Raw genomic sequence first — 21,546 nt, 5'->3', positions numbered from 1 at the left:
TTGGATGGTGAGCTTATTGAAAGTTATGACATTCAATCGATTAAATCTTTTTCCTTAATCATTTGCAGGCCGCAACCATTCTTATTTATTAAATGTATGCCGAATATGGTTTTCCATTGTGCGTATACGTTAAGCGTCGATATGAATCTCTGTTGGCAATAGCTTAGAATAATATGATTAATGTGGAGGGTATATAATAACTAAGTAGTACGCATTCTTTTATAGAAAATGGGCTATTCAAATACTAACCATTGTTTTGTGAATTACACAAAATAATTCGAACTTCAAATCAATTTAGGTCTCGCACTTTGACTAGTCAGATGTTTCAACCTCTATTGTTTGGTATGGCTATGACTGGATTTGAATTGTGTAGTGAGATGTTATAATATACGTACTTAATAATACATGTTCCGAAATAGCAACACCTTAAAGTTGGGTGAGATAACTTTCTAAAAGTTATTGTGGCTTTGAATGTGTCATGGCTATGAAGTGTTAGTCAAACACTTTATAAAAGCTACGGCATTCCTCTTCTTCTTTTTTTAAAAGCTATTACTACTGCCAAAAAAATTGTACCAAACAGCGTTTTCTCAAAACAATCCGAGCATAACCCAATGGGGTTCCTTAGTGATTAATGATTGGACTTGTCATCCATAAGTTTGATTTTCCACACTACCATGTGCAAATAATTTCACATTTGAGCTTCTCAGATGAATTCGGCTCGTGTTTTACTTGGTCTATGAGATTAGTGTAGTATTTTTTAGGCTCGTGATTTACCTACCTAAGATAGGCTTCATTAGGGAAGGGAAAAAAAACCATTCTTAGCTATGAGGGTTAAGGCTTGTTTGGCAAAACTAAAAAATAAGCATAAAAAATTTAATCACTAAATTTTGAGTTGCGATTCTTAATTAGATCATTGTTCAACATTTATTCCTTATCAAACATAAAATTGGAATTTCGACCAAAAAAAAAACATAAAATTGGAATCGTTATTGGTAAATTTCTTAACAATATAAAAAGCATGCTTTAAACAATTAATCGGCAAGACATAATTAGCATCAATCACTTTTCTACTTGATAAATTAAGTAATCTCATCCTTTGTTATCGTATTAGCTAAATCCCCGACTTAATTGGATCTTTTGAGTCAATTTTAATTAAGGTTACTCATCAAAATTAATCTCATTAAGTGTTGAATTTATATTTTCGGCCCTTAATTCAGATTGTCTTTTTTTTTTTTTTGGTCATAGCCCTTAATTCAGATTGTCAAACAGGCCAAACTAGAGTTTAGAAAAGGAACGAATATCACAAGGCCCCGTGATTTGGCGCTGGAAAGTCATACACCCAAGTAGGTGGCGTGCTGATTTCGATTATCGACTTACTTATTTACACGTGGCGCAGACTGAGCACCACGTCAGCAAGACGGGAAAGAAAGGTCAAAAAGACGACGGCGGCATTTCTCCATCTTCCGACACCGTTCGCCGGAATCTTCGCACGAAGGAATTTCGCTCGCGATTGCGATGTTTGACTGCGGCGACCGATGCATATTGGGCTGGCGACTCTCTGTTTCTCTCTCTAGCTCCCCGCCTCGACACGACACCCGCGGCTGGCATTCAGAATGCGCTGATCTCTTCACCAGCCCCTTGTTTCGCCGGATTTCGGACTGGGTGTTTGTCGATTCACTGCGACGATGGTGAGCGAATCGCGCCAGCAGCTGTTCTATCCTCTTATTATGTCTCTGGTGGAAGAATTTGAGATGGGTTTCGGTTTTTGAATGATTATGATCTGTTGCTTGCTATTTGGCCGGTCGCTGCTTGGGTCGGATTTAGCTGTGCTTGATTCGGTAACTTATCTTCTAGTGGTCGGATCATCAGATACCGTTCTACCCTTTTCTGGTATTCTAATGTTTGGTTGGTGAGTAGTTCTTGTGTGAGAGCGTATATGCTGGTCAATGTTCTTATGCTTCGCAATTGCCTATGTAACTCTGAGTATTCAATGTAGAATGTGACTTTCTATGTGGTGGTGTTGTTAGCTTTTGTTCTTTTTTTTTTTTTTATCTTTTGGCCATAGTGGGTCGTTTTAGTTGTTAGAGAGGATTGGGAAGCATGAGCTGTCGGTGGATCATGAGCTCTTGCGGTGTCTGATGTCACCTCTTCGGCTTCCCCTGATGACTTTTCTCCATGATTCCATAGATGGCCTCTACTGTATGCACGGTTGGCATGCCGTTATTTGTTGTTGCTCTGTGAGTTAACGATGTGGGGTGTGACAAAAAGGGTGGACATTTATCTAGGGCAGTGGTTGCTAACCTAGTGATACTTGCCGGAACCACGGTAATTCTGAGTTTAGGAGTGTCTGCCGTATAAGTTCTTTCATGATTGAAAGGCCAAAAGAAAGGAAGTAACTTGTCTCCTACTATCCATTTCTGTCTCACAGGATTTCTCGTGGACACCTTTCGTGACTTTTTCACCAATAGAAGGAACAACTTCCAGTGGTTTGAAAATGTATCTCGTGGAGAACAAAGTAGGAGCCATAGCATGCATGCTGCTTTCCCTCTTCTTCTTGGGAACGTGGCCTGCCATCTTCACTTTTCTGGAGAGGCGAGGCCGCCTTCCGCAGCATACTTATCTGGATTACAGCGTCGCCAATCTCCTGGCAGCTGTCGTTATTGCCTTTACTCTCGGGGAGATCGGGAAGGGCACCACAGATTCGCCTAATTTTCTGGAGCAGCTTTCTCAGGTGACTTTCTCCTTCCAAACAATCAGATGTGGTTGACATGCAACTTCATGCTGTCCCATTTTGTTTCTCCTCACTCTTTCCGGATTATGCTTGTCAAAAGGAGTGTTTGAGTCCTCTACTTTTTGTCACTGCTAGTATGTGTCAGTCCTTGTTATAGTTTTGCAATCTTACAGAAGTAATTGATGCAGGATAATTGGCCATCCGTTATGTTTGCTATGGCAGGTGGAGTGCTCCTCAGTCTCGGAAATCTTGCTACACAATATGCGTTGGCTTTGGTTGGTTTATCAGTGACATTAGTGATCACTTGCAGCATGACTGTTGTTATAGGTACTTATCCATTTCTCCATGCTTGATGGTTTGGTCATTGTATGCTAGTAAATAACGAGGCACTTTATTTAGAGCAAACCAGAAGGACCCCATGCTGTGCAAAGGAATTTGCTGACCTTCCTTAGTAACTGATACATCCGGGTCATAGTATCAGTTCTGTAGCTTATGGTCTTTGTTTTTTGTTTGTGACACTTTGACAGGCACAAGTGTAAACTACTTCTTAGACAACAGGATCAACAGTGCGGAGATTCTTTTCCCAGGAGTTGGTTGCTTTGTTATTGCAGTTTGTCTGGCCTCAGCTGTTCATGCATCAAATGCAGACGATAGCAGAATGAAGCTCAACCAGTCAGGTCTTGGTAACGTTGATGCCAAGTATGCTTATTTGTCTATATCCCCTATGATGAATGTGCTGTCTTTGTCTGAGCTGATGGGCCTGATTCATCCACACTTCTCCTGGAGTGTGATGACAAGATGGATTTGTATTTTACCTCTAAAATCAATAGAAATGCCATTTACAAGAAGCGGTTTAAGAATTCATTTGAACTTCTTTTGGTAACACCTAGAAAAGTTGGTTTTTCTACTGTTTTCAAATTTAAGGATCTTTCTGAAGATTCTTTTGATGATTGCTCTCAAGAAACATCCCATCATATGTCCCCTTTGGGGCCACTTCAGATTATCAGAAGATAAAAGCATGGTTTTCTCACTGATCTTGCTTATGGCACTTCTAATTGAATTTCAACAGGACTTCAAGCTTTGCTTCCTTGCAAGGAGTACATCAAGACAATGGTAGAACTTGGATTCACTATGCTGTGAACAAATCAATTTAATTTCCATTTTCCAAAAACGACACCTTTGGTTCCTCATTTCTGCCTGCTCTAACAATAGGCTTCTTTTCAGAAGATGTGGAAAATGCGAGTGATTTGTCTGAGAAGTTGGAAGTAGGGACAGCGGATTTTCTGATCGAACTTGAGAATCGAAGAGCAATTAAGGTTGTTGATTTTATCTCACTGAACTGATTCTTGAACCCAAAGGAGTTTAAATTCATCTGAACATTTTGCACTTTTTACATCTACTATGCTAGGAGATTATCAGTGAATGCGTGTCGAACTGCTATAGGAAATTTAAGTGATCCATGTTTTCTTTCTGCATCTTCTTGCAAATGATGACTTGCAGTTCGTTCTTCATGACTTGTTGTAGGTTCTTGGGAGGAACACTTTGTCTGGTCCTGGAATAGCTTTCTTCGGTGGTGTCTGCTTTGCTCTTTTCTCGCCTGCATTTAATTTGGCAACAAATGATCAATGGCATACTTTAAAGGAGGGTGTTCCTCACTTGACAGTTTACACCGCATTTTTTTACTTCTCAATATCATGCTTCATCGTTGCCGCTGTTCTGAACGCCAGCTTCCTCTACCACCCTATTCTCGGTTTACCCAGATCATCATTCAAAGCTTATGCAAGTCACTGGAATGGAAGAGGCTGGGCTCTTTTAGCTGGCCTTTTGTGCGGATTTGGTAATGGCCTCCAATTTATGGGAGGCGAGGCTGCCGGATATGCTGCCGCAGATGCTGTTCAGGTTTGTTGTTGAGCTTACAAGTACATGTGCTTGAGTGATTTCACTAAGAGTATATTATGAAGCATCCTCATGACGATGTGATCCGTATTCCCCCTAGTTAAGCCTACAGCAACCACTGTTAAGTTGCTATTATATCAACTGCTTTTTGGTGATCAAGACAAATGCAAGTCAATTTTAAACCAACATGAAACCATTTGATATTACATCATAAAAACCAAATTTGGAATGATTAAATAGCTCATTCTTGTGCTTAATTATAGCTTTGCAATATTGCAACAACTAAAGAGGGTATGGCTGTGATTTGGTCTTGACACATGCTTTTCGTTATTGTTTGATATACAGAAGTTTCAAGTATGAAATATCAAAGTTTTGCGATGGCAAAAAGTATAGTTGTTGCTTATGAGAAATAGAAGAATTTTGTTACATTGCAGGAAAGAATTGCTCCTCATCTAATCTCAGCTTCATGCAGGCACTCCCACTTGTTGGCACTTTTTGGGGCATACTTCTGTTTGGAGAGTACCGCAGATCATCAAGGAAAACCTATGTGCTGCTCGTCAGCATGCTGGTCATGTTTATCGTGGCTGTCGCGCTTCTCATGGCGTCAGCGGGACAGCGCAGCGTGAGCGCAAGTGCCTAGTTCTTTCCAAGATTCGTTATCTACACGAACAACGATCGCATTTGATATGGGATGGTGGTGAATTCCGCGGTAATAGAGTGGTGGAATTGCATGCTAGTTCGTGTCGAAGCTCATACCAAATGGAATAGGATTCCGGAAACCGGGTGAAAGAATCATTCATTTTTTATCCGGAGAAATGGAAGGAAGTTCAGGCTTTGGGGTCTAGACATCAAGGAATTTCCTCGCTGTCCACCGGGGACGAAATCCGGCACCCGGGAACTGAATGCATTTGGTTGATTTCCTACAGCCATTGTTTTTGGTTGTGAATTATTTTGGGTTTGGGTTTGTCTGTTATTATTTAGGTTCACCAGATTTTCTAGAATTTGAATAACATAGAAAGAATCTGAATGATCAAATTTGGAAGAGCTGTAAAAATGAGTCATAAGTCCATATTTTAACTCTTATTTATTGGAATGGGTTGAAAATGTGTCACCTCAATTGTGAAATATGGGTCAAAAATGGATTAGATAGACAAGTTTAATCAATTCTTTTAATTTTCTGATTTTTTATAATTATATAATTGATTTCTCTTTTCTTTCTTTTCCTTTTTTTTTTTATGGAAATCCAACAAGGGTCGTAACTTTCGGCAAGATTCGATAGTTTTTGGGTCGTTTTATAAATAACGTTATTCTTCTCCGGTGCTCACCTCTATTATGCACCATGAGTTTTCTTTTTTTTGTTTTAAGGAAAAGTTGAAATAAGAATGGGAATTTGTATGGAAGATGGAATTTTATTCCTAACGATTTAAACCAGAGAAGAAATAATTTGACTTGACTCAATGTTATGTAATTTCATGTAATATTAACAAATGCAACGAAGTTGTTTGTGTCCACCGGTCATCTCCGCAGACCCCTCCCATTGGAAACCCGAATTCCATGCAGCTAGCTCGCCACTACTCGTTTTTTGGTTGTTCCATTGCTTATTAATAACCGGAACAACCAAGGGCGCATAGCTAAAAAAGAGCGAAAAGGACTCCGCTAATAAATGGTATCATTGATTGTGGAAAATTACACAAGACTACTACATGCATGTGGGCAATTTGAACCCCACTGCAACAATCATCTTAATCCGGTGAAAAGTGAATGCTTCGAGACATCTTATTCTCTCTTTCATGCTCGAGACATTTTGGCCGTGCCTATCTTGACTGTAGCATCACAGGCTGCATGGAGCATAGAAGGTCGGTGTGCTTGACGTGTTTCGTAGCTCATCCACCTGAGCGTAGAGGCTCTCGTGTGTGCTCATGATTAGGTACGATGGGCGCCACTCCCACTTTCGATCGAGTAGGACTTATAAGATCTTTAAAATTTTGAATCAAGTGAAAAAAATATTTTTACAGAATATTTATGGGCTTCTATATTACAATGGACACTTTAGTTCTCATTTTAATCATGAATCTAATGCAGAATTGTCAAATACGACTTTGGATCCGAACTCAGCTCTATGTTGGATTCTCTTGATAATTGAGAAAGTTGGAGATTGGTACTTGTCAAACCCGTTACTTATCTTTATTACGGATTTGGTTCTTGGTTCGGATTAGCGTGGTGGACTATGCCACTAGCAATTCTCGAAAGATCTTCAGTTCTAACTAAGCTAAATATTTGTGGGAAAGAATTCACACATGGAAGCATCAACTCCAGCTTCTACCTTTGAGTTTAGCTTTTCATCACGTGCCACTCAGTGGTCTCCTATATTACGGTTGTGAAATGTTTTATTGAGGAGTGAGAGTACTGTGCACGACTACCAGACTGTAACAATTTGCTGGAGCTGGAGAGGATCGACGAGTTCCTTTTTGTCAGTCGTATGTGCGATTTCTGTTATTTCGCCATATGTCAAACGAAAAAAGTTGTGTTGATGATTTGTTGACTGATATTTCCTGTTCTTTTCCATCTTACATTACTTGTCTCGAGTTTGTAGAATGTAATGTTGATGGTTCTCATCGGGTGTGGGGGAACAGGCGCTTGCTGCTGCTGGGGAGCGTTGTCTTGATCCAATCCCTCTGGAGCCACCGATCCTGGACAAAAGTTCTCATCAAAGGGTTGATGTTTGGCCACAAAAGTTCCTCTGTTCTACTGCATCTTCCTCAGTTTCTGTTACAGCCTTCATTTTCGCTTTCTCGAAGACAGACTTGGGTTTTGACAAATTAGTTTGATCATGTGGCCGAGATTAAGATTCATGAGATTAACCTGTACTAAGGAAGGAGGAATATCTGTCTCTCTGTTTCACGACTGTCTCTAGTCTTGACGAATCAGATCAATAAGACCAGTTTCAAGGATCCAAATCCAGCTTTTGAAAAGTGCATTACTATCTAAGGGCATTGGTGGGTTTTGATTCGACAGTGCATGGTTTTCTAGCAATTTAGAAATTGGGACCATAGCTTCTAAGTATGGCTAAGTGACTAATGCAAGCGGGGAGCATCTGAGCTTTAGTCATTAAGAAATTGCAAGTGAGTAGCCTTAATTAGCATTGACTTATTCACCAATGCAATCCTGCGAGGACATATAGACATTCAAGCAAACCGAGTGGAATATCAATCGTACACGAATCAACATCTTCTCGATCTGGAAAGAACGTCCAACCTAGTCGCTCAGAAACAAAAATTTGCAAACAATCCCATGGCCAACGTTTGCCTGATTTACGAGACAAGCATAGGAGTACATTCCCCCAAAGATCTGATGATGTAAAAATTTTTCTAAGCGACTCACATCCCAACCATCTATATATTTATGTTCAATGTATTGTGATTCCAAATCTCCAATACTCTCTATAGTCTTTTCACTAGCAATTCGTCTGCTTGCTTTTTCGGTGCCTTTCCCGCTCTTTGTTCGTCGAGATTACTGTTGAGTGAGGATGAAGAGAGGCACGAGAGTTGTGGAATGGTTTTCATTAGCTGTTTTGGCTATGGCTGCGAGCTCCATCGTTCGAGTGAGGTCACATGGAGAACAGCCTCTGGCTCGAATCGCCGTCTATGAGACGGTCTTCGCTCTTGATGGAAGAGCAACCATCAAGGCCTCCCCTTCAGTTCTTGAACTGACGGTAAATCTTTGATTGCGTGTTCTTCTTGTTGAGTTTATTGCTTTTTGACTGTATATAGCCAGATTATATTACTGAAATAGCTAATGCCAGGCATCATAGGCACGGTTGTTTGATTGGGTTCCCTAAGCTGCTTTGAAACTTTTTTAGTATTTTGTATTGAGGACTTTGGTCCACCATAATATGAAAGATGTGGCCGAGTTTGACGCAAGCTACATCTACTGTTCTAGGGGCAAAATGCGGAGTGGATATCGTTGGATTATAGCTCTCCAAACCCATCCAATGATGATTGGATTGGAGTATTTTCTCCCGCGAATTTCAGGTGGTTAGATTGCTCTGCATTGCTAGTTCAATATTCGGCATTTGTTGCCTTTTCTTGTTCTGCTTTAGTTTACTAATGAGTACGATGATTATTCATGTTTGATACCCCTCCTTACTTTGTAGTGCTTCCACCTGTCCACCTGAAAATGCAGTTGTTCGTCAGCCTTTTTTATGTTCAGCACCTATCAAGGTTGGTGCCGCACTGCCTTGAAATCAACTGGAGATTCTCTTTTATGATTTGTAGCTTCAACAATGTTTCTGCTCTCTTGCAGTACCAATATGCAAATTATTCAAGCCCTCGATATGAAAATACAGGAAAAGGGTCGCTAAAGCTTCAGCTGAACAACCAGAGATCAGATTTTTCATTCGCACTTTTTTCTGGCGGAATATCAAATGTAAGTGCGCTCTTTTTTCTACATTCCAAGTGACACACTGATTTTAGCCTGACTCAGCAACTCCAGTTGAAGCAGTATACCCTTGGAAACTCGTTGCAGCTAGGCGTTTATTTCTCTTTGCGTGAGCAATCTTGTTCTGACAATATTTGATGTTCCATTGAAGGAACATCTGCTGAATCCTGAAGTTGACCTCAAATGCCAAAACTACATTACGAAGATTGATGCCATTTTTATGCCTCTGGCTCTAGCTTGTGTTTTAATATTTCATTTTGTTGCTGAAGTTTGCGCAGTCCAGATACCCGACTTTCCTTCCTTTTGAATTTACGTTTCTCATTTATATCTTGTGATGTTCTATGCACTGCAGCCAAAACTAATCACAGCATCAAATACGGTTGCATTTGCAAATCCAAAGGCTCCAGTTTATCCTCGCCTAGCTCAGGGAAAAGAATGGAATGAAGTATGTCCGTAACTTTCTAAGTAGAAAAGTTTGACATATTTAAATGGTTCTTCTTTCAGACATTGGCAGTGCAATTACTTTTGACAAATGTATAAGATTCTGCTTTTGCGCTAGCCAGCCTCTACTTGCACACGTGCTTTTCTGTTTTGTCTACAAATTCCAATTCTTAGAATAGACTACGTTTTAAAACGTGATAACAGATGACTGTAACGTGGACAAGTGGATATGGAATAGCTGAAGCACAGCCATTTGTTGAGTGGGGTCCTCAAGGTCGACAAAAAATGCGTTCTCTGGCTGGAACGCTGACCTTCGACCACAGTAGCATGTGTGGTGAGTGAACTCTTTTGTGACATTGTTTTGAATGAATGAATTGTAATGCATTACAGGCCTCTGCACTAGGACATCAGCAAGGCAAGATGCTTGGCTTGGCTGAGTCTTTTCTCCAATCTAATAAATGATTATTTTCTGTTTACTCATACTTAGAAGAGGACATTTGTCGAACCTCATTCGTCAACAGAAATAAATTTGTATCTTCCAATGAATCCGAAAGGTAGTGTTGTAAAACAATGGCCAGTAAAGCAAGTGCAAATCAATTATTACCTTGAGACACAGTAGAGTGGATTCTTAGAAAGCCATATGCAATGGACATATCATGCAATTACAGTTAGAAGGATGAAAGTAGGCTTTCAAATTAGAGAGGAGGCCCTCCTGATCACTTTCTAGAATGTAGCATTCTTGTCCTGCTGAGGAGACAGCAATAAAATGTTCGATTTCACTGCATTACTAGTTTGACTTGGATGAAGGTTTTTTTTTTTTTTTTTGATCTGTACTTGGATGAAGTTGATTAAGTCCATTTTACCGCTGTACTTAGAACAATAACTGGGCCTTTAACCCTATAAGCACCGGTTTGATCTTGCTATGAGTTTAACTGAAAGTTCTTTAAAGGCCAGTCTGGGTTCCTCATCTTGATGGTCCTAAAGTGTTGCTTCCAAATCAACATACAATGTAGAAAGGTAGAATTTTGGCTTCACCCATCGTTCCTGATCCTTAGTAGTTGGAGCTTAGTAACACAGCTCATTAAATGGTGAGAACTTAGAAGTAGACTTAATGATGTTTCATGAATTACAATTCTCAGTAATCTAAATTTCAGGAGCACCTGCAAGGACAGTAGGATGGCCTGATCCAGGATTCATACACACCAGTTTCTTAAAGGAATTATGGCCCAACTCTCTGTAAGTGTATGATATTTATGTTGTAAAATTTGAATGGCTTCGAATCAAGAGAGCAATCAAGTCCGACTTTGAGGCGTGATATCACTTTCCTTAAGGATTTATTTGCCCCACAATTGTTGCTAATGGTCACCGGCAAAAATCCTCCAGGATACAACAAAGTCTCAAAATGAGAATACTAGATAGCAATTCTAGTATTTCTCCAGGATCTCTCTAGGAAACAATTGAAAATGATGGCTGTAGTTTTTTCGAAAGAAGACTTGAAAATTTATTGATTTTTTCTTCTTGCCAAAAACTGACATATATAGAAATCGGTCTTCATAGGCAACTCTTCACAAAAAGTTGCAAAGCTAACAAAGATATTCCTTCGGAAGAAGTTGCAAACTGAACAAATGCAACCCTTCGGAAAAGGTTGAAAACTGAACAAGTATAATCTCCAAAAGTTGTCTTGAAAAGACACATGTAAAATTCGGAATAAAATAAAATAAAAATATATATAAATAAAATTCCGAATTTTCATAATTTCGAAAATTATTTAATAAACAAAAACAACCTTTCAACTACCCGCACGCAGGTATTGTGTGAACTAGCACACACCCCATTGTCTTCACTCTAAGGAGTAAGAAGACACTCACAGTTATAAAATGGCCAACTTACCCAAAACTTTCCTATGTGGGACAAAGGAAAAAGCATTGTTTTGTTTGTTTTACAAACAAACATCCAACAATTTATTCTACAGATTTACGGTTTTACTTTAGACTCTTCAGAAATATGTGAAACCAAGATGCCAATTCATTACCCTGCTACGCTATTCTTTACCTATCTACGAGAATTTAAGCCAATCAAGCTCGGAATTTGAACAATTAAAAGAATTTTATCTCCATGCAACTTTTCTAAGAAACTCCTTACGACCTTTTGAGAAAGGGAGGGAGGGAGGGAGGAAACCCGAGTCAGCTTTGTCCTGCAGTAGGAAAATATCTTGAATCGGCCTTCTTCTTATTGAATAAGATGTATTTGTATAAATCATGAATTATTTTGTGTTATCAACCTTAGAGTTTACTTGTACTGATTATTGGTTTTGAATTGATTATTTGAATATAATGCGAGTTTCTTCCCATATCAATTTCAATTTGTACCTGAGTACTACTTTTACTGATGAACTAGGTATCATTACAAGTTGGGGCATAAGCTATTGAATGGTAGTTACATTTGGAGCCAGAAATACCGGTTTAGAGCATCTCCATATCCTGGTCAAAACATCTTGCAGCGCGTTGTCATTTTTGGGGAAATGGGAAAGGTCTGATCTCTGTGGAACCAGCAGCGCATATCACTATTTGATTCCTTTCCTTTATTTATGGCTTTTTCTGGTATTGCCTTCAGGCATTGGAAGACACCGTATATAGTCATATTGTTTACTATGGACATAAGACATTTCACTTAGGTGAAGGACATTAATTGGGAAATCTCATTTTCAGAATATTCATTAATTACTTGCTGTTGCTTAATTTCCCAAAAACAACCTCCACTGGTCAAAGAAACCTTATATGAAACTCCTCCACTTATTAGTAAGCCCTAAGATCTGTACTCAGTAGCAAACTCTTCTGATTCTAGGTGGGAATTCAAGACTCTTGAAATTTGGTTAACTGGGCACTTCCTTTCATAGTTTTGTTTTGTCTGGAAGGAGCTAACCTGATCTTCGATTCTAACATGTTTGAGAAGCACTCTGTGCTGATTTGTGTCATTTTTATCGGGATGATACTGTAATATCTCACTGTAGGATGAAGCCGATGGCTCGAATAAGTACTACAATTTCCAGCGCGGCTCTCTTAATACTACCCATCAGCTTTTCAAGGACTTGAAGAACATTGATATAGTCTTCCACATTGGAGATATATCCTATGCAATTGGATATCTTTCGCAGTGGAATTAGTTTACAGCCCAGATTGACCCAATTGCCTCAAGTGTTCCTTACATGATTGCGAGGTTTGTCTTGGTTTTCTCTCCTCCTCCTATCCTTCTCTTGGCACAGAGGTTTTGGCAAATGTTGAAATTGCGGTTTCCTGATCATGTGCTTTTGGCCTGAGTTCAAGAATTAATTTATCGGTCGTTATTAGAATCTGGACCATGAAGTCATCCAGAGTTTTCTAGTGGGACCTACTTGTTTTGTTTTTCAGTGGTAATCATGAACGAGATTGGCCTGGAACTGGATTCTTTTATGGAAATGAAGACTCGGGAGGTGAATGTGGTGTGTTGGCTGAAACGATGTTTTATTTTCCTGCAGAGAACAGGGATGAGTTTTGGTAAGGACAAGATGTTGGGATTTGTCACCAAAATCCCATAGAATTGAATGAGAAGTGTGTGGGTGAAAGTGTCCCACATAGGGTAGAAGAGAGATGGAAGATGGGTTTAAATAGTTGAGCCTCACAAATGGGTTTGGGCCCCAAGGGGTACTCCACTTTTGTGGAAGAGAGAGGACCTATGTCAAGCTAGGTCGGTCCACCCCCCGCGCGCGCGCCGCCGCCGCCGTCCGTCATAAGTCACCGAGACAGTGAGAGCTGTAGATTGGCAAACATTGAAAAGTTAATATATTTCTTGGAAGAAATATATAATTGATAAGGACAATTTAGTAAATTGATGGTGGACGCTAATTTCGAAATTTCGCTTATAAAAAATAGGAAAAATTCAAAATCATTACCCAAAGTGGGGTCATTTTCTCAAAAAAGGGTCCAAAGTTGACATAGTATCAAATAAAGGTCTGAAGTATCCAATCAGTCTCAAATAAAGGCCCGAAGTGCCCAATTAATCTCAAGTAATGGCTTGGGTTCACCGGCCGGTCAAATGCTCACCGGCCGACGAGCACGTCACTGTTCCGATCGCCGGACCGGGGCCGGCAGTGGGAAAAGAGGAAAAAAAAAAAAGAAAAGGGAAAGAAAAAAACAGTAAAAGAAAAAAGAAACAAAAAAAATTTAAAAAATAAAAGACGAAATTGCCCTTATTCCGGCGATCGGAACAGTGATGTGCTTGCCGGCCGATGAACATCTGACTCGCCGGTGAACCCAGGCCCTTACTTGAGACTAATTGGGCACTTCGGGCCCCTATTTGAGACTAATTGGGCACTTCAGGCCCTTATTTGACATTATATCCACTTTGAACCCTTTTTTAAGAAAACGACCCTACTTTGGGTACTGATTTGGAATTTTCCCTAAAAAATATAGATTAATGAATTTATCTTCATAATTTTAAAATCAGCAATTCCACCTCAAAGCAACTAAAAAAGGATAAAAGGAAATGAGATCAAATGGATGGAAAAAAAAAATCCGTCCATAAAAGAGAATATACTTTGAATAGGAAATCATTATATAAAATATTATAGAGGTTTATATATTATCTCAAAATGTTTCATCTATTTCATATCAAGTAAAAATCACAAGTCATTCTATTAGACAATGAGAGTCACCGGATTGGCAAAACGTTAAAAGTTCAAGTCTTGAAGCACCTTAATATGATTCTGACCAAAAAAAAAAAGTACCTTAATATGATAAAAAGTAATCATTTAGCAGGTTCATTTGGAGCCAGACTAAAAGATTAAGCTTAATGTGCTGCCCAGACTTCTCCACAACTTATATGGGTATTGAAACGCTCGAGCCGCCCGACCTTTTTAATGTAAACGCATCTTTTACAGTCCATCTGTTGATCGACTTCTCTCCACATTATGAATGAATGATATGACTATTACCTGTAATATTCTTTCTTAGGGAGACATGATCCAAACAAATCGAGAAATTTCACTTATCCATGTGGCTCGAAGTGAGCCCTCCATTAAGTAATAAATAAGATCCAAATAAAGGCACAGGGATACTGTTCCCGTGTATATCGTTCCCCTATTTGTCTTGTATCTTCGAACGAGAGCTGCGACTTATGCTGAAACGAACTTAAATAATTGATTCTTAGCATTGTGAATAAACACAGTATATTAACGAATAACCACGCTTATCAATTGAAATTGAAATGTCGCCACAAATAACACAAATCAACGTGGATCAAACATCCGAAAGTGCAAATTGACATCGGCGACGGGACCTATCGAGCTTATTGAGGCTCATTAATGCAGTAGCGACGGGACGACCTTTTCTATTTTGTTTCTTTATCAATAAATTTCCTATTAATATCAAACTGGCAACCTTAGCTCGGCGAAACATTGGATTTTTGCTAATAATGAATGTCCGAAACCACTTCATCTTACTTTATTTTATTTTATTTCATTTTTTTTACAATTTCTACTTTTTAATAAAAAAGTTTAAAGAAATATGGAACCCAAAATCGCAGAGCTTGTATTGTAAGATGAAGGCGACGATGACGATGACGCATGAACATGCCCAACCAGATTCCGCCGCCGCCGACGACGGCGAGTGCGGCGGTCTGTCGGCGCAAATATAGCTAAAACTCTCTGATTCGGTATTCAAATTCGTCGAGCTATTTCGGCAAGTACGAATCGAATCGAATCATCCTCCCGCAATATTCCGATTCCCATCGAACCGTAACCGGCGCATCACATCAACCGGTGCTCTGTCTCTCTCTCTCTCTCTCTCTCTCTCTCTCTCTCTCTCTCTCTCCTGTTTTTGGCGCGGAAGTTGACTTTTTGTGCAGTGGGGGCGCTGTCGATTCCGTCGTTTTGCGACTTTCCGACCCTTCTTTCGAGCACGCCATCGTTATCCACCTTCGTGTCGCACAGAGCGAGTCGTCGTCTTGCCTTTTCAGCTCCCTGTTTTGTCGGACTGGGTGTTGAGCGCGGATGGGGAGAGGTACGAGAGTCGCGGGATGGGTTTCGTTCGCTGTTTTGGCGTTGGTCGCGAGCTTGGTCGAGCGAGCGAGGTCCCATGGTGACCAGCCTCTGGCTAGGATCGCCGTGCACGAGACGGTGTTTGCTCTCGACGGAAGGGCGAGCGTCAAGGCATCTCCTTCAGTTCTGGGAGCGACGGTAAGGCTTCGGTTTAGCTTGTTCTTCTTGTCGAGCTCAGTGCTCTGACTGTTCCGAGATGTCCTCGAGCTGTCGAAAATGTCTTCCAGGAAACTTTGGCTGATGCTTGATATTCATGAAATGCTTTTAAAAGATTTTCCGAACTGGGTATTGAAGACTTGGGTCGACCATGACGCAGGCTACATTAACTGTTTCAGGGGCAAAATACTGAATGGGTGTCATTGGAGTATAGCTTTCTGAACGCGTCGAATGATGACTGGATTGGAGTATTTTCTCCCGCGAATTTCAGGTGATTAGATCGCTCTGCATTGCGGCATTCGTGATACAGGGCTTGTGTTTTTTCTCTCTCTTTTGGTTGACCGTTAATATGAGGATACTGTTTTCTTGATGTCCAATTCTGTTTTCGCTACTTTGCAGTGCTTCCACCTGTTCACCTGAAAATCCGCATGTTCTTCCGCCTGTTCTATGTTCAGCACCGATCAAGGTTTTAGTGTCACACCCCTTGCAGTCACTCTCAGATTATCTTCTGTGATTTGTGGCTTTAACTATTGTTTGTGCTCCCTTGCAGTATCAATATGCGAATTACTCAAGCCCTGCATATATAAGTACGGGAAAAGGGTCCCTTAAGCTTCAGTTGATCAACCAGAGATCAGATTTTTCATTCGCACTTTTTTCTGGTGGTATATTGAATGTAAGTGCTCTGTTTTATTTTTGCATACCAAGTCCATGACTGGTTTGGGCCTGAATCAGCTACTCCAACTGAAGCAAGACGTATGAGCTAGCAAGTTCAGATGATATATGATGTACATTAACGGATATCTGCTGAATGCTGAAGATGATGTGAAATGCCAAAACTGCATCAAAAAAACTGACGCCATTTTTATTTCCTCTTAGTCTAACATGCGTTTTAATTTAATATTTTGTTGCTGAAGTTTGTGCCACCTCAGTAGCTACTTTTTCCTTGACTTTTCCAACTTTTTCACTTGTGTTTCTGGTTTGTCTGTTGTGATGTTGGATGCACCACAGCCAAAACTGGTTGCAGTATCAAATACGGTTGCATTTGCAAATCCAAAGGCTCCAGTTTATCCTCGCCTAGCTCAAGGAAAAGAATGGAATGAAGTATGTCTAACACCATTTCATGTAGAAAAGTTTGGCATGTTTTATAGTTCTTTCAGATATTGGCAGTGCAATTGCTTTTGACGAATGCATAGGCTTCTGCTTTTACGCTAGGCAGCCTCTGCTTGCACACGTGTTTTCCTGTTTTGTCTATAATACCAATTCCTAGGATAAAACATGTTTGGAAATGTGATATCAGATGACTGTAACATGGACAAGTGGATATGGAATAGCTGAAGCAGAGCCCTTTGTTGAGTGGGGCCCTCAAGGTGGAGGAAAAATGCGTTCTCCGGCTGGAACATTGACTTTTGACCGTAGTAGCATGTGCGGTGAGTGAACTCTTTAAACATTGTCGGAATGAATTGTAATGCATGACAAGCCTCTGTATCCTTCAAGCACCAGTTTGAGGTGTATTATGAGTTTAACTGAAGGTTCCTTAAAGGCCCGTATGGGGTCCTCATCTTGATGATTCTAAATTTTTGCTTTAAATCAATGTACAATTGTGGAAAGGTAGAATTTTGAATTTATCCATTGCTCCGGATCCTTAGTAATTGGACCGTAGTGACACAGTGCTCTGCAGACCCGATCATTCAAGATTCCATCCATGGTTTGAACTTAGAAGTAGATTTCTTGATGTTTCATGAGTTATAATTCTCTTAGTGATCTAAATTTTCAGGAGCACCTGCAAGGACAGTAGGATGGCGTGATCCAGGATACATCCACACCAGTTTCTTGAAGGAATTGTGGCCCAACTCTGTGTAAGTGTGTGTATGTTATTTCTTCTACAGATTTACGGTTTTATGCTAGACTCTTTAGAATTATGTTAGATAAAGATGCCAATTTTTATTCATTACCCACTATGAATTCTATCTCGGCGTAACTTTTTTAAGAAACGACTTGCCACCTTAAATAAGTTGACGGCCTCGATTCCTTTCCTTTTCTATTGTGAGGTGAGATGTCTTTAACGGTTAGGATTTGTCTCTCTCCACTCTGCTTGTGATGCTGAGTGAATATAGCTGGAAATTAGTAGGGGTTTATTTCATTTGCAGGATCCTTGAAATTATTAAGTGCACTTGCCGCTGTTCATATAATATGGAATTAAGGAGATTTTTCTCCTCCTGAGAGAGAGAGAGAGAGAGAGATTGAAGGGAGGGTGGTGATTAGTTGAATGCTGAGTCAGCTTCGTCATTCAGTATGATGATGTATTGAATCGACCTTCTTACTGAATGAATTGTAGTTGTGTGAATCAGCCTCAGAATTTACTTGCCATGATTTTTCTCCCCCTGAGAGAGAGAGAGAGAGAGAGAGAGAGAGCGGGTGGTTAGTAGTTGAATCCTGAGTCTGCTTCCCTCTCCACTATGATTTATATTGAATTAGCCTTCTTACTGAATGAATTGTAGTAGTGTGAATCACGGATTATTTGTCGTATCATCCTTAGAGTTGACTTGTTATAATTTATGTTTTTGAATTGATTATTTAAATTTAATGCGAGTTTCTAGCTATATTAATTTCAATTTGTACCTGAGTACTACTTTTACTGATAATCTAGGTATTATTACCAGTTGGGGCATAAGCTATTGAATGGTAGTTATATTTGGAGCCAGCAATCCCACTTTAGAGCATCTCCATATCCTGGTCAAAATAGCTTGCAACGCGTTGTCATTTTTGGGGACATGGGAAAGGTTTGATCTCTCTTGAACCAGCAGCACATATTATCAACATTTGATCCCTTTCTCTTATTTGTGGCATTTTCTGGTATTGCCTTTAAGCATGGAAGACACTTGGGATATAAGACATTTGACTTAAGAAAGGAAATTAATTGGGCAATCTCATTTTCTGAATATTCATAAATTACGTGATGTTGCTTAACTTACCAAAAACAACCTCCATGGTTAAAGAAACCATCTGTAAAACTCCTTCACTTATTAGTAAGCCCTGAGATCTGCATTCAGAAGCAAACTCTTCAGCTTCTAGGTGGGAGTTCAAGAGACTAGATTTTCAGTTAACTGGGCAATTCATTACGTAGTTTTGTTATGTCTGGAAGGACATTATCTCTCTACCTTCATGATCTGTTAGTAGAACCTTGATAATTGGGCTAACCTACTCTCTAGTTCTAATATGTTTGAGAAGCACCCTGTGCTTATTTGTATTGTTGTTGTTGGGATGATAGACTACAATTTCACATTGCAGGATGAAGCGGATGGCTCAAATGAGTACAACAATTTCCAGCGTGGCTCTCTTAATACCACCTATCAGCTTGTTAAGGACTTGAAGAACATTGATGTAGTCTTCCACATTGGAGATATATGCTATGCTAATGGATATATTTCGCAGTGGGATCAGTTTACAGCGCAGGTTGAGCCAGTTTCCTCAAGTGTTCCTTACATGATTGCGAGGTTTGCCTTGGTTTTTCCTCCTCCTCCCTTCCTCCTCTTGGCACAGAGGTTTGGCTAATGTTGAAATTGCAGTTTCCTTGATTGTTAATGGCTTTTGGTCTGAGCAAGTATGTTTAGGAATAAATTTATCGATCAATATTACAATCTGGATCCTGGAGTCATCTAGCTTTTCTAGTGGGACTTACTTGTTTTGTTTTTCAGTGGTAATCATGAACGAGATTGGCCTGGAACTGGATCCTTTTATGGAAATACAGACTCAGGAGGTGAATGTGGTGTCTTGGCTGAAACAATGTTTTATGTTCCTACAGAGAACAGGGCTAAGTTTTGGTAAGGATGAGAAAGAGGACATCGCGATTCGCGAATGCAACTTTTTATCTTGTCTAACATAATCCCAGGCTGTTCTGAATGTTGTTTTGCTTGATCTAGGTATTCCACTGATTATGGCATGTTCAGATTCTGCATTGCTGATACAGAACATGACTGGAGGGAGGGAACAGAGCAATACAAGTTCATCGAGCACTGTCTAGCATCTGTTGATAGGCAAAAACAACCATGGCTGATTTTCCTTGCACATCGGGTATTGGGTTATTCTTCTGCTGACTTTTATGCTGTGGAAGGATCATTTGAAGAACCAATGGGCAGGGAGAGCCTTCAAAAACTTTGGCAGAAGTACAAGGTTGACATTGCCATCTATGGCCATGTTCATAATTATGAAAGGACTTGTCCTATTTACCAGGTATACCTGTGACTTTATTCTGTAATGGAGTTGCATCATATCTATAATTGCTCCACTATCGTCAACTTAGCACTTGAATGTCATGTCATTCTGTTCTAAAATGGCTAGTCTAACATTTCGTTTTTTTTGTGGCGATAAAATAAACATTATTATCTTAGTTATGGAAAGCCCGATTTTCGCAGAAAAAAAAGCAATTTTTTTGTATCTGATGCAATACATTTCACAGAATATGAAATTATATTAGCAATTTATTTGTTTTCAGAAGCGATAATCTTTTCATTGCCTTGTGCATCCACTTTTATATGTTAGTATTATTTTGTTTCTAATGTCACTGTTTGATGGTCTAAAAAAATGGTCACCATTTGGTATACATTATTTAAGTGGAAGTCATCAATTTGCATAGTGTTTGTTCTGAAAAATGATCCATATCTGTGGATAGATTAGCCTAGTTCAAGTAGCTTAGACTGAGAATCTAAGCTGAGAATCTGAATTGATTGTTCTTAGTTGAGGATTACTGAGGGAATTTGAGGAAGATGAATTTTTCTTTTTCTATTTCAAATCTCTGAGTACTCTTCGACCAAAACACATGCATGTGTTGGTCGCATCTTGTGATTTGCTTCTCCTGACATAAAAGGTTTCGGCTTGATATGGGACTTCATCTAAAAATTTTAGACTTCCGAATTCTGATCCTCCTTTTTGGTTTTGGTTTCAGAATATTTGCACAAATGAAGAGAAAAATTACTACAAAGGAACTCTGAATGGAACAATACACATCGTGGCTGGTGGTGGAGGAGCAAGCCTTGCGGAGTTCACTACTCTCCAAACAAAATGGAGCTTGTTCAAAGACTATGATTATGGATTCGTAAAACTAACTGCATTTGATCATTCAAACCTATTATTTGAGTACAAGAAGAGCAGCGATGGAAAAGTTTACGACTCTTTCCGAATCAGTAGAGATTATAGAGACATCTTGGCTTGCACAGTTGGTAGTTGTCCAAGCATGACACTGGCATCGTAACTCGGAAACATAAGGCAGATAGATAGCCAAATGGTTACCAGAGTTTGTCATCCTTGTATCAGGAGTTTTGTACCGTGTGACTTCTTCTCCTCGGATGTTTTTTTTCTGTAAGCATCACATAAAGCCTTATTATTTATCTCTCTGATGTTATCTCTCAAGGCTGTTGCGTCGTCTGTCGTGATATATCGGCTCCAAAATCAGTAGGATATAAGTCATATCCAAACGGTGACATCTTGACCCTATTAATATGTTTGGTTGGACCTTCCAAGTGCCGTCTCTTTTCCAGCAATCCATTTATTCATATAAGTTATGCGTACAATCGGCAGGTCATTAGATTATCTTCTCGACCGCGAGTGAGAAATGTTCTAATTGGATAATCCAGTGCTCAGTAGGCATGCTGTGGACTGACATCAAAATGCAAATTGATTAGTTCTGGTCCCTGAACTCGAAAACATTCTGGCATGCACGTATATACAATGCTTAAATGAGTTTTAATTTTGATATGTGTATTTTGTGTTAGGATCTAACTCTCAGATTATATGTGTGTATCGGGAATTTATCTTC

The 21,546-nt window shown here is 39.6% G+C and overlaps 3 protein-coding genes across 7 annotated transcripts; all 3 read left to right on the top strand.

The window, feature by feature from the left end:
- The first annotated feature begins 1,441 nt into the window (after window positions 1-1,441).
- On the top strand, window positions 1,442-5,669 carry LOC115672281 (ureide permease 1-like). Of its 4 annotated transcripts, XM_056308836.1 has the most exons (9): window positions 1,442-1,688; window positions 2,188-2,325; window positions 2,429-2,731; window positions 2,920-3,058; window positions 3,259-3,430; window positions 3,801-3,844; window positions 3,944-4,047; window positions 4,256-4,630; window positions 5,100-5,669. In XM_056308836.1, exons 3-9 carry the CDS (start codon window positions 2,495-2,497, stop codon window positions 5,265-5,267), a joined length of 1,239 nt encoding a protein of 412 aa, XP_056164811.1. In that variant the 5' UTR covers window positions 1,442-1,688; window positions 2,188-2,325; window positions 2,429-2,494; the 3' UTR covers window positions 5,268-5,669. The 4 variants fall into 4 exon arrangements, with proteins under 4 accessions (XP_056164811.1, XP_030449918.1, XP_030449932.1 ...); XM_030594058.2 differs by lacking the exon at window positions 2,188-2,325 and having other exon boundaries at window positions 1,444-1,688; XM_030594072.2 differs by lacking the exon at window positions 2,188-2,325 and having other exon boundaries at window positions 1,445-1,688; window positions 3,959-4,047.
- Window positions 5,670-6,833: 1,164 nt separating this feature from the next.
- Window positions 6,834-13,038, top strand: LOC115670043 (probable inactive purple acid phosphatase 1). The gene is made up of 10 exons (XM_056306227.1): window positions 6,834-8,339; window positions 8,567-8,658; window positions 8,781-8,847; window positions 8,930-9,052; window positions 9,417-9,509; window positions 9,710-9,839; window positions 10,660-10,741; window positions 11,903-12,035; window positions 12,516-12,721; window positions 12,913-13,038. Exons 1-9 carry the CDS (start codon window positions 8,154-8,156, stop codon window positions 12,666-12,668), a joined length of 1,059 nt encoding a protein of 352 aa, XP_056162202.1. The 5' UTR covers window positions 6,834-8,153; the 3' UTR covers window positions 12,669-12,721; window positions 12,913-13,038.
- Window positions 13,039-15,054: 2,016 nt separating this feature from the next.
- On the top strand, window positions 15,055-21,140 carry LOC115688162 (probable inactive purple acid phosphatase 1). 2 transcript variants are annotated; one of them, XM_056308879.1, is made up of 13 exons: window positions 15,055-15,299; window positions 15,473-15,716; window positions 15,914-16,005; window positions 16,134-16,200; window positions 16,285-16,407; window positions 16,743-16,835; window positions 17,032-17,161; window positions 17,509-17,590; window positions 18,382-18,514; window positions 19,023-19,228; window positions 19,430-19,555; window positions 19,655-19,964; window positions 20,677-21,140. In XM_056308879.1, exons 2-13 carry the CDS (start codon window positions 15,531-15,533, stop codon window positions 20,980-20,982), a joined length of 1,854 nt encoding a protein of 617 aa, XP_056164854.1. In that variant the 5' UTR covers window positions 15,055-15,299; window positions 15,473-15,530; the 3' UTR covers window positions 20,983-21,140. The 2 variants fall into 2 exon arrangements, with proteins under 2 accessions (XP_056164854.1, XP_030469818.1); XM_030613958.2 differs by lacking the exon at window positions 15,055-15,299 and having other exon boundaries at window positions 15,343-15,716.
- Window positions 21,141-21,546: the final 406 nt, after the last annotated feature.

Source organism: Syzygium oleosum, unplaced genomic scaffold, assembly GCF_021117445.2.
Source record: "Syzygium oleosum isolate NSW1041296 unplaced genomic scaffold, Sole_v2.1 Sole_v2.02, whole genome shotgun sequence".
Lineage (NCBI taxonomy): Eukaryota > Viridiplantae > Streptophyta > Magnoliopsida > Myrtales > Myrtaceae > Syzygium > Syzygium oleosum.
This window is presented reverse-complemented; position numbering and strand designations above follow the sequence as displayed.